Genomic DNA, 13,247 nt, shown 5'->3' with positions numbered 1-13,247 from the left:
CTCTCTGCCTCCAGTGATCAAACATTGGTGTTAGCTTCCTCCAAATGATTATTTGGATTGATTAGGCTCTTTGGTATCTGCTGTTACTGCCTTGATAGGAAGGATTTTACTTTTAATAGTATCTTGTAACTGTTTTTAAAGAGGTTTACAGCTGGGTTTATTCTTTGGGAGATTGCCTGTTCTCTGTTAATCTCCTAAAGAAACAATTATACACAGTATTTCAGCTAGCTTTCCTCAACCTCTAGCAACAAGATAATTGGACACGACTGACCTATGCTAGAGAATTACTATTAGATGAGTAATATTAAGCAAAGGAAATAAGATCTTTCTGTACCTCAGAACATGGGAGTTGTGGGAAGAGGCAGGAAATGGCAGCTCAAGCACTGTGCAGTCTGGGCCCTAAGAGCAGGGTTGATTTAGGGGATGGGGAAGTGCTTTGTGAAAACTGAGGTTTGTAAAACCCTGTGTTATTTTTAAAGGAGGGCTAGATGGGGTAAATATATACTAGAGTCTAAAAGGTAGATAAGATCCAGAAGTACAAGAAAAGAAAAATGGATTGTGATAAACATGTGTGCTATTTTTATGACTTTTTTTTTAACAAACACAATTGCTGTTGTATAGTCACCAAAGCCTGACTGAATAGTCAAGGGATAAATAAGAATAAGAATCTATTCATGAGAAAGATTTCATCAGAAAGCATTTGTGTTTCCAACTGGAAACTACATACCAGTACACTGAAAGGTCCAGTACACTGAAAAAAACACCGAATAATGAATGGATGTGACACCAGGCCACAAGATGAATACAACCCCTGTAACGTCACCAAGCAGCTCAAGACACAAAAACACTGGAAGTGATCATATGCAGAACAGCTTAAATTTTGCTGATAAATCCTGGAACTTCTGGGCCCTGCTTCCCAATTTACTTTTACATACTAACCCACTGGATAGAGTAAATCCTGGAAAAAAATATCTGTATCACAGAAACAGTGTGTATTCCTTAGTATGAGGCTTTACAGTATTGCCATATCAAAGTTGCCAGTCTCAAACTTCAGCTAAAGTAAACTTCCTGAGAGAACTATAGGTGTCAGCACTCAGTTTAAAAACGTGTAAGTACGTGCTTAACTCTACTGAGACGTGAAGTTTCACTGAGATCAGCAGCACTACTAAATAAAGTTATGTTTGGGGGAGTGTCTTCAAGGTCAGGCCTCAAGTACAAGCATATTTCAGACTCATACAGGCTGATAGATAACACCAGCAGCAGGCACCTGGACTGCAGTACCAGTGATGTGACGTGATTTGCTAGAGGAAATAATTACACTTCTGTCTTGTGGAAGTCTGTGTTACTCTCTTAAACCTTATGTATCCAGCCAGGGAAAAAAGTCAGTGTTCCTAAACTGTAGGTATGCTTTTTATAATTACAAAGCTAGAGCCCGAGCTAGCATGCAATTTGAATGCATCCCCAGTTTAATCTTTGCGGGCCTGATTCTGCAGTCAGTCTTTCAAGGTGCACCTCTGATCCCTGCTGGGCTGTGTAAGGAATAATGAATGCTCTAGCCTGGGTTCCCCAATTATTAGCCCTGCTGCTCGTTCTGCAGGTACTGCTTGCAGTGGGATTGTAAGGTGGATTTTGCAATTTGTAAGAACTACAAAATTAGACTCCCTGGGGCAAATGGTTTTCCTTAGGGGCAAGGGTTTCTCTCTGCTCACCGACACTCGATGAAACATTGGCTGATCTGATCCTCGAGAGTTTCCTTGATGTCAAGCCCCTCTGTTTCTCTCAGCTTGCCCTTGATAAATACCTCCTCGTTTCTCTCCTGGACCTCACCTTGCAGGGCATTTACTTGCTTGGCATGCATCTGTGAAGGGCTCATTGCCTTTAAGTGAGGAGGTAGGCTCTGAAAACGACAAGGGAAGAAAACAAAAGATACGAATGAAAAGAAACTTAATACACCCTGGAATGCCAGGTTGACAGTGAATCTCAGCTTAAGCCTTAACTTATTTGCAGGAAGCCAGGAAAAAAGCCCTATGCTCATAAAAAGTGCCTGGATGCACACAATGGCCTATTGTTAAGTTTTTCAGCATTAATTAACAACATTGCAATGTGCAAAAACAACTCTTTCAGCGTGGGATCCTGGGAGCTCAATGAGACAGGTGAGAAAGCTGCTGTTCTGCAAATGCCAACTTTATCCATGTCAGAAGGGTGCCAGAGATTTTTAATTGAAATTTCAAATGTTTGGACTTCCCATTGGTACTTTTTAATTAGCCAGCATTGTTTTTAATTTGTTCACTTAAAATTTTTATATGCACTGCTTGGTCAGTGGTTTCCTGGTATTTTGTTGCAGCTGGTCATATTCCTTTAGGAAATTGACTTCCCTTGAGGAACAAACAAACAAAAAAGAATAAACAAACCCCCAAACACGGCAATAAAAATCATAGCTCCCCAAGTTTCCCATGATTTGATAACCTTGGCAAGAAGGACTTTTAAACCAGTTTCAAGTCTTACAATAATAATTTCTGCTCCATGATTGATTTTACATGTGCACTTTAAGAGAGATAAAAATGAAAGTCGTTCTGGTATGCAAATACAGAAGCATGAAAAATACCATCTGTCTGGGTGGTCTGAAACTTTATATTTTTTAGTTTGCAATGGCTGATAAAGTTAAGATGTTCCCAGTGTATTATGAGCTATTCCTAGCTTGGAAGGTAGAGAAAAGAGTATATTGAAAATAAAAAAAATTAAAATAAGCTTTGATTTTGTTTTTCAATTCTAGAACAAAATATTTTCCATATACTTGGAAAGTATTTATATTATATATTGTATGTCATATTTAAGAATGGAAAAGAAGATAAAATCTAATAAGCTGGTTTTGTAATGCAGTGTGTTTTACTCCTCAAAGTCTGTGACTCACATATAGGTGGCAGCATATGTGAACAAAAGCCCAGGACTCCTGGTTTGCACAACCCCCCCTGCATTTCTGCTCTGGCCTTCCACCTTCAGAATGTATAGAGATTGTCCTCAAATCAGCACATCTCACACTAATTTAGTCATAAATTCTCCTTGCTCTGGTGATGTATTTTCTATTATGCTCTAAGTCCTAATTCCAGAGGACTCCCGCAAAGACAAAAAAGCTTCTATCAAAGGTTTGACCAGCTTACATTTAAGATCTGTTATTCAGTGTTTTTCCATGCCTCAGCCAGGTTCCAAAAATCACTAACAAGTGCCAAGCAAATTTGGTTTCAGAAAGAACACAGCACGTTTGCACAGTATCCAAAGTAAGCGTTAGAGGCCCCGTTCAGGAAAGCAATTTACTGCCCTCCCTGCATCTGCAATGTGTGACTTGCACTATGCAAAACGAATTGGTCAAGGCCACCGGCGAGAAAATATTCAGACGGATACAAGACGAGCAGCATGCATTTGAACAGCAGCTGCACATGCTCTGATCCTGAATAATGACCCAAAGATGCTGCCTTTCACCCTCAGATCTTATCTTCACCCATTTCTCACTTTCCATTAGCAGTCAAGTGTTTCCAGTTCTTCCCACAGCAAGTATTTTAAAGTACAGCACAGGTAATGTTGGTGCTATTTATTTGTATTTTACCTGTAATGTTAAATGCACCTCAGAATAGCCATACCTAGCAGACGTGATGCTAATTCCTCAGTGCTCATTTGGAAACCAGTGGAGGGCCCAAGAGGCTTGCTTCCCAGATTGCAATCTAGAAACAAGATCCACTTCCCTTAGGCAGTTTCCCACTCAACTATTTGCTTCACTAGTGCAATGCTCAAGGGACTGCTGTTCTTAGAAGTTCCCATTAGAGTACTAGTGCCTAGAGGTACTGGTACCATTGCTGCTACTGAAGGGACGAGCAAGCTAAAGTCAACACAACTCTTCCATGTTTCTGTAGCACAGCCTGCAAATAGGCAGTGTGTTATGCACAGACAACCTGCTAGTTTTTCTAACCAGATGCTCACTAGGGGAAGTGAGGGTAAGGGATGTTTTATATAGAAATATGTTTTCCAGCGTTTCCTGGGAAGATATGCAAGAAGAATAGGCATAAGGGAAAGAAAGCTGAGAAAATAAGGGACTGAATGAATATTTCCATGAGCAAAGGTAGTTATGGTGAATATCAGAGGTGTCCTGCTGGGTGGGCAGAAGGTTCCCCTGGCCCATCTCCTTTGAGACAGAGGCAGAAAAAATGGAATCAATGTTCAGGCCAAGGCAACTGCGCGCAACAGGCACAAGGATATCTCCAGCTTTAGTATGGCTGACTTGCAGTTGATGGAGAAAGAAAGGCTCCTCTACAGAATTTATCTGAGCACTTAAGGATGAAATTTCATGAGCTGGCTCGTTACATGAACAGCTTATTGGCACTGGAAATGGCCAGTTTCCACCTCCACTCTGTCTGCTGGATGGGTGGTCCCTGTCTTCTCCTGCACAGGCTCTGGCACTCACCTGACCCTGCAGTGAACCAGTCCAGCTCTCTAAGAAGTAGAAAATAACCTCCTTTATCTTTTCTCCCTCTCCCATCCCCTCAGGTTAATTCTCTCCCAGGATAATGAGGTGAATCAGTCAACCAAGGCGGCAGCTGAGGGCCAGAGCCATTGCAAGGGGAGTGGTGGATGAGTGAGGAACAACATGGAGGCCCATGGAGCATGTAACAATATGGAGGCAGAAAGGCCCATGCAGCAGCACAGTGAGGAGAGCTTCCCTTCACCATTTCTAAACCTCATCTTCGCTTGGCTCCTCTTCTGAACTGCTCTCCAGTGGGTGCTTGGGGAGCCTGTGAAGATCAGCTTGTCACTGCGAATTTACTACCCTCATGTCTCATCAGTACCTAAGGCAGGTGAGGTAAGAACAGTTTGAACTCTCAAGAACATGCCCACATGAGCAAGACCAAAAGTAGGAGATTCTTATCTCTCAGTGAACTAATACAGATCATACCTATGCTTGAATTCCACGTCACGAAGCTCTAAGCTAATTGTCTCAGATGCTGATAGCAACAGAGCTACAGAACGTGCTCTGATGTGCAAAACCCACCCAAGGCCTTGAGTAAATATTTGTGCAGCTACCTGTCTGGTCTCCATATGGTTATCAATATGTCTGCTGATATTTGTGTATGAGCTGCAGTCAAAGCCCTAAGGCTGAAGTACAGACATATCCTTCTACAACAGCTTATAAAAAGAAGCTCTGTTGTATTTGCCCTTCGTGTTTTCCTCACTCTCTTTTCCTTGTACTGTTTTACTTTCATAAAACAAAACAAACAGGAACCACAGGAAAACACCTACCCATGAGTCTGGTTACCCACCTTCAATAACTCACTAAAAAAAGGGAAAAAAGAGATGAACGAGAAGAGGAAGGCTGGTCAAGACCATGCTCTCGATGGACTGTCTTTTCTTCCAGACCTATTCCTTCCTTGTCATTAGTACTTTCTAAATTAGGGTACAGCCACTGCTCATGTGGAAAAGAGTTTATTTACAAGGAGGAAAAGGCTGTTGCTGACATGAAACATGCTGTTGCTTGATTGCTTCCATTGCTGGGAAAGTGGAGCTGGCTCGGAGCTAGACGGCCAGATAAGCCGGATTCACGGGGAGGAGGCGAGGGGCTGGAAAGGAGCCAACGAGATAGTATGACATGGCAGGTACAAAAAGACACTTGATCTGAGTGGGAGTCAGCTCCGGCAGGCAAGCTGTTGTGAGGAGTAATGGCGAGTACGTTAATAACAAATGACAGCCTTTGAAGTTGGCCTAGCGGTGGACAGACAGTTGCCAAACAGGGGCTCGTCCTGTAGTGCAAAGCCTTGGAATGAGTACACTGCGATTCAGATGGGTGAGGGGGAGCACGAAGTGAAGAGCAAAGCTGGTCATGATAAATGTGTCCTGGAGGATTTGTGGCAGCCTAATGGGGAACATACGCAACGCACCCTGTTTATGAGTGAAGACCAGGAGGCCTACACATGTCAGGAACCAAAAGCTGGCTTCTGTTCTGGGGGAGGAGGAGGAAAGCATCAAGCAGCTGTGAGGAAGTCAAGCCACAGCTATTGGATTTTAAGGGAAGCTTTACAGGTGAGCATACAACTGGCCTGGCTTTTCATGCGGTTACTTTGACATCAATGCAGTCATGTCAACAACAAATGAATTGAACTTGGTGTCTCTCAGGATCTTTCCAAGCAAATTCCAGCTGGCTGGGCATGAAAACTGACTGAAAAACTGCACAGAAAAATGGCAACAGGAAGAGCATGAATTTTGTTTAGTAACAGGAGGAATAAGGTTCTGACACATGAGGAAACACCAAAAGAACTTAGGTGTATGTGGGCTAACGTAAAACAGAGACTTAAAAACTTGAAAACTGCTTCCTTGGCCTGTAAGAACTGATCCAAATGTACTTAAGGGTGTGAAAGATCAAGATAAAGAATCAGTGTTAAGAGTATAGGTAGGGAACAAGAAGATGAAATAGATAAAATATGAGTGTGGAAGTGAATTTAACAACATCACCTAAAACAGACATAGCAGCAGCAGGAGCTGCTGGAGAGATATACCAAGATGTCCAGATGATATTAGTTTAAAAATGATGTAATTGTACCATTGTTTTATCTGTCAGTTCTCTACCATCTGTTGTACATTTGCAATGCATTTTCAGAGCAAATCTTTTCTTCTTTTGTCAAATAAAAGTCTCAAACTGAGGAAAGAAAACTGAGTCCTCAGGGAGCCTGTACAATGGATGGTATGAAATGTTTTAGACTTTTACAACACCTTAAAAAAAAGATTTGGATAGCACGTGCAATCTGAATTAGAGAACGCTGTTTCCATTTTCTTGTTTTACAATTGAAGAAATAAACTATGTTAAGCTCGCTTTCTCTTGACCCAGTGTTCTCGTCCTAATCACAAAAGTGTATGTCACCCTAAACCTCATTGGTTTCGGAGTTCAAGAGATCCCTAATCCTGCCTCCGTTGTGAGAAGGCAACTGCAAAATGTTGGAACTTAAATTCATCCTTCAAGCACTCTTGGGTCTTCAGAGGGAGACAGCTTCAGTGGCGTTTGTGTTCTCTCATCAAGGAGCAGACTTCAGAAGGAAGTCTGTCTGAAAAACCTTTGCCCATCTGATGATGCAAGAGAAAATAGGTATTGAAAGGGCAGAAACAGTGCCAAGACAGATGGTCAGTGCAAGAGGATGGTTTCAAACAGCCCCAGCAGGAATGTCTCCCTGCTGGCTAGTCTTTGACTTGTCCCTTGCAGTATTGCAGATTGGCTTTCCATGTGCCCCCATACTTGTTCTGGAGCTCTGAAGAGTTACACTGAGACGATATGATGACTGAAGCTTTACAGCTATCTATACTTAATGTGCACGTTAAGGAAGACAAAAGCCAATTTATTTCTAACATCACTTCTCTCAGTGCCTCTAATGTTTCTGCTTCTGAATCAAAGGGAGGCATTCTACAGTAGGACATAAATAAATAGCTTTTCCTTGGGGGAAGAAGCATTTTCCCATCTTAAAGAAATTTCTTTGGCCATGTGAAATTCAAATTTGTTAACTTGCCCTACAAACAGCAACTCATTTAGAAACAAATTACAAATATTAGATGGAGACAGTGAACTTGATAATGCAATGCTGCCACATCAGTTGTAGAATAATGCATCTTAATGAAGGCTTCCCATGTGAATAAACCATTATATTTACAAGCTTTTCACAGTTAATGACCCAGAACTGGATAACGAAACTCACATTTTTAGTGTGGTCCTCTGTCAGCAAAAGTATACATATTAATAATTGATGTTGCTGTAAAAATAGGGTATAATAGGAAGATTCCTGAGTTTGTGGGAAAATAGGACTACACGGTCCATTAACTTAAAATGCTTATCTAATGTTTGATGGGCTTTGTCTTTAAAATCCTTGTTTAAATTAATAAGGCAAAATGGACATTTGTCTAAAAGAGAATTTTGTTCCAACTCATCAGTCACAAGCATGCTGATGAGAGAGCTGTTTGATCTTCTGCTCTTTTCTGCTCCCCCTATCCTCCCCAAAGAGAATTGAGGTTTTACCAAAGTGGAAGACCCACCAGTAGAAGGAAGGAGAAGTTCCCTACACATTCCAGGTAAGCCAATGTGATGAAAGCCTCTGTACATGTTCTCTTTCACACGTAGGAATTCAGTGGCATAGATCATTCTTTCCTAGCTTGAAATGTCTGTCTTTCTGCTTAGTCAGCTCAACAGCTTTTTCCAACACAGACTGCTTTATTGTTCATTATAAAACACTTAGAGGTGTGCAGGCTGGCTGAACATGCTTAAGGCTAGACTTCTACATATAGGAGGCCCCATACTGTGGAACTAACTGCTCTTCAATTGTTACATTACGACTACACTTACAAGGAAAGATAGTCTTCATTTCAGAGAAATAAATAAATTCATTCTATTTCATGTTTTAAGGCTACCATTCATATTATGCCTGAAAGGTAGATTTACTGCAGCTTTTATTACTGGGTACTTAATTTAGGACAGTTTCCTTTCTTAGATCTGAAATGGCACAGCTGAAAGATATACAGTATGGTTTTAAGAGACTTTTCCAGTATATGTTCTGCTACAGACCATATCGTCCAAAACTGTAATCTTCCAATAGATGTAGTAATCGAGTAGCATTTTTTTGCTCAGTTTCAGAAGTAGCAGAGTTTGCTTCTCTGGAGGACTATATTTCCTAAGCAAAGTAAGTATTTTTAAGGGTCATTTGTTTTCACCAGTAGTGAAAGTGAGATTTTTACATTTGGACTACACAGACAAGTAGCTCCTTACTAGCAGAGTAAAGGAACTTACTCCCTAAACAACCAGGGTCCTGTTCCTTACTAACTTATTATACTGAAATTTAAGCTGTGATCCAAATTCTCTTTAAAAGTTTAATATATGAGTTAGCTATGCTCTTGCTTTCTTGTTCCCTCAATGTATTTTGTCTGGCTGCAGGAAGAATGTATTTTGAAAAAGTCTCATCTGATGAATATTGTGTTCATATAGATTCCATGGTACACAAATGGTGATAGCCACATCAATTATATGGCTGAATTCCTAAATTAGGCACAAAAAAGGAAATACTAAAGAAAATATATTGCATTCATTAAAGCTTCCCTACTATATGATTCACTTCAATGGCTTTGCCAATTAAAGTAATTGTCATATGCATTCAAACAAAGCATTTGTAGTAAGAGGTCTTGTTAGAAAAATATTGAAAAAGGCTGTTTCATAGATTTATATAATATATAAATAAATATTGACATGCAACATTTTTTCATAAGATAAAAGAAAATTTGGACTGGGAGAAACATTTATATTCATGACCATATAAGTTTATGTAATTATGGTTATGTTTATTTAAATATTATACCTGGGCATGCTGTCAAACGTACTAAAAATGGCAAGTATGCTTTGGACTCTGAAAGGCAGTGATTTCATTGCTTGTGTGAGTCTAGTCAATGAGAGCCAAAATATTTAGTGAGATTCTTGCGTGCCAGTGTCTTACTGCTTCAAAAATCACCAGGTTTGAAAATTATATTGAAAGCCTAGCAGATTATTTATCACTGTTTAGATGTGTATGCATGCCTGGTGAAATAAAACTTCTTGCTGATGTTTAAGCATCATCTAGGTTGCAAATAATAAAAAAAAAATAAAAAAAATAAAAAAATCTTAAACTGGATTGAAACAGTCTGGTTGTGTAACACTACTGTGTTTGCCTATTTCCAACAACTGAAGAAATATTTTAAATTTTATGTATTTATGGAGTTTGCAGTTTGTTAAGTCCCATATAATATTTATTTAGCCATAACCTTGAATGTTTATACAGAAAGCTATTCTGGGAAATGCTAATTTTTTTCCGACTAGATGAAATGAATTATATTTATCAGGAATTTAAAGAACAAGAAATGTTTGGCAGACTCTTTTCTCAGATATAAATAAAAGCATTACCCAAGACAACATGCCTAAATTAGGGTATGTTTAAAAGAGGTAAGCAGGAGAATACAGTTATTTATTTAAGACCACAGAGATCCTTTCATGTGAAAAGGATACAGAAAGAGGAAGACTAGTGGAAATACTATATGAGAAAATTGTAGATAAGCACATATTATACCACTAACTGTTTGGCAACGGTTGAAATTATGGAACAGAACAGTGTGAGAGCTGTGTAACCGCGTAAGTCAATAGATTTATCTGTGAGACAAGAGACAAGAAGGCATTTATGTGTGTGCATGTCCAAAGCATCCAGGGTTCAGTCCTATAAATTGTCAAAGCATGTGAAGCACTTGGCTTCAATGGGATTGATTACTTGTGCTCGTTATGTGACAACATGAGCAAGGGAACATCCAGGGCCTTTGGAATATTCCAGCTGCAAAGCTGCAACAGTAGGCTGGGTCCCTAAATTGAGACAGATTTTGTCTTGTCTTTTTGTATTTGTTGTTCCTAGGCTCCTCCTCCCCTTCCATAAATCAGTCATTGCAAACTTATCATAACATTTTATGCTAAAACCACTTTTTCCTCTTTCCAGTAGCAAGTGTTTTGAGATTGTAAGTATAATGTCCTGCAGGGTCTACCCTGTGAGGAGAGCCAGTAAGTGAGAAAGCTGCGTGCAGATTCATTATTGGGCTGTTTTGCACCACTTTGAGACAAAGCAGTTGCCAAAAACCACTCTGCAAATCCATTTACGCCAGGCTGACAGCTAGCTTGCACTGCTGTGGAATGGAACAATCACACATCCTGTAACTGTGGTGCTTAATGACAAAATTTATGAGCTAAAAACAGACAAGTGCAAGTATATGCCAGTTTAAAAAATGGAAAAATGGTACATTATAATTGGCCTGTAACTGCAAAATAGCCTGAGCAAGAAAATACATGTTTGTTTGGACAGCACATGCATGTTTTCCAGACAATTTAATGTTTCCTTGCAACATCAGTGTGGTCAGTGTGGCTTAAACACAGACCTTGGCCTGGAACATTGGTTGTGGTGCTAATGCTGGGGCTGGCAGTAAACAGCACTGTGGCAGCGAGGTGAGGAAGATAAGGAAACAGGTCAGGATACAGTTATCAAGATATATGTGCTCTTAGTGAGGGTTGCTTCTCTTTACAAATTAAACTGGTATTGCAAATTGTGATTTATCGGAGATTTAGAAAAACATGTGCTGAGGGAATCATGCTGTTTCTGCAATTAAGCTTTAATAAATAATAATAATAATGAGGCTTTACTTTTGAGCCAAGAAAAATCTCCGGAACATAGACTTCTACTCTGTCATCAAGCAAAAGAAAGAGAATCAAATTCCAGAAAACATACATAAATTTTACAGAAGTAAGTAGACAGTAAAGAAAATAAAATTGGATTAAGCAAAAGACTGAACTATCTTTGTTGCACAAATTTCCATATTTGTAGACCAATGTGACTGAGTTTTTCCAAAAACCATTATTCAGAACTTCAAACAGGCTAGCTCTTTTTGTAAGGCACTCTTTATATGAAAGCAACATCTACATTTTTTAAATAGCTGTAATTATAAGAGAAATTATATTTATTGCAGCAAAAGTCAGGTCTCCTTTGGGATGGACTTGGAGTAATGGATGGCTAGGTCTTCTAATTTATCTAAGTCGTGCAGCATTAGAAAAGCAAATTCAACATATTTACACATGAAGATCTGTGTTCATTTTTTAAGGGGCTGACATGATCATACATCAAAGAGACTTGACCTTTGGAGCTCACTGGCTATCTGTCAGCATGAACCAATGTCTGCTTGCCACTCACTTCCTGGGGAGACCATGGAGGGGAGCGTGGCATGAAAAGTACAAGCGAAACACGAAGGGGGAATATAAAAACATTGGAAAGATGAACAGATTTTTTTTATTTAGAGGTATCCATTTTTTTTCCCACATCCTTTGATTATATACTTGATAAAGAGTAATGAGTCTGAGTGCGGAATTGAAAACATCAATTCTCTTGCTCCTAAATGGAGGTCAGGAAATGAATTCACTCCACGTGTTTGGTTTTAATTCCCTTCTTCCCTATGATCAAATAGATCTTCCTCCCCATAAAATACAGTAGATGGCTATTTACACCCCACTTATCAGTTACTCCTACAACTGGCCACCATGGAAAGAGTGCTTGGCTGTGAACCCTCCAATAACTGATACCAGACTTAGACTTCCTCCCTAATGCTCTAGTTTTAAGACTGTATTGTCATGGGATTTGATAGGAAACGATCTCTTGTTTTGCAAAAGGTATATTTTATAATTTGTTTTCAGTACATTCCAAATATTCACCAGTTTAGGTCTGCACTACTTAAAGTCTTTGCCTTTTTCTTAAACAGAGGCAGAATCAGCGCACAAAACTCTGGTTACCTGTGCTGGCCGTGTTTACTGTTAATGACTAGCTGATATTAAAGGCAACAATCCACAACATTTTATCTGTATTTAACTTGGTAAAACTTAGATAAATGTACATGTTACTTCCTAAAGATAAGATTTTAAGGTCATTCTTAACTGATGATACATGTTTGTCAGATGTCTGCTACAGGTACAATTAGTTTTCTTAAAACCAAAACCTAGCTAAGTGTAATTCTATCACTGGCTAAGAAAATCACCAGAACTGTCTAGCAGAAGCAGAAAGCATGTTTTAATTCAAAATTAAATGATTAGTTTTCAAATTATCATTTAAGAGCTACAGAACACAGAGGTAATAAATAAACTTACCAAATATAGAGCAGGGATGAATGTTTCTGTAAGGCAGGTGCTAAGCAGTAGCTTTACAAAAACTTGGTACGAGGGATGCCCTACTATAGTTGGAGTTGAAGAGAGCTCAAGGCTTGACGCCTGCTAGTGTCTAATGGAGGCACCCAAAGAATCAGTGGGGGACAAAGAAAATATCAACTCTAAGGTGTCTATTCTCCTTCTCAGTTATTTGCTGGGTGCTGGTGTTGGTGCACAAGATGTTGGTGGGAGGAGATGTACCTTCTCAGATTGTGGGAGATTCCTTCCTCTGTCTGTCTTGTCAGTAGGGGTGCTTTCATTTTCCTTTCACCCCATACAATTTAACTGACCACAGACAACTGTTCACTTCCCCATACTTTTGCAGTATGATGTGAGGAATTTTTAGGTTCTTTATTTCTATGTGGACTTACTGACACGGTAATATAGCAGTTTTAATATCCCTTTCCCCTTCTCTTGAGATACATATACATTGGCTTGCAAAAGGGTGTGAGGAGAAGACACTGCTGCTTTAATTCTTCAGCAATAA

At 39.5% G+C, this 13,247-nt stretch overlaps 1 protein-coding gene across 1 annotated transcript in view; it reads right to left on the bottom strand.

Annotated features, from left to right (window-relative positions):
- The window catches only part of IQCA1 (IQ motif containing with AAA domain 1), a 105,008-nt gene that overhangs the window by 75,723 nt on the left and 16,038 nt on the right, over nt 1-13,247 (bottom strand). Inside the window, exon 6 of the mRNA XM_035566333.2 lies at nt 1,710-1,897. Within this exon, the coding sequence (XP_035422226.1) occupies nt 1,710-1,897 (188 nt within the window). The remainder of the gene's footprint in view (nt 1-1,709; nt 1,898-13,247) is intronic.

The sequence above is a fragment of the Cygnus atratus genome, chromosome 6 (assembly GCF_013377495.2).
Source record: "Cygnus atratus isolate AKBS03 ecotype Queensland, Australia chromosome 6, CAtr_DNAZoo_HiC_assembly, whole genome shotgun sequence".
NCBI lineage: Eukaryota > Metazoa > Chordata > Aves > Anseriformes > Anatidae > Cygnus > Cygnus atratus.
Note: the sequence above shows the minus strand (reverse complement) of the source record. Positions and strands in the feature narration are given on the sequence as shown.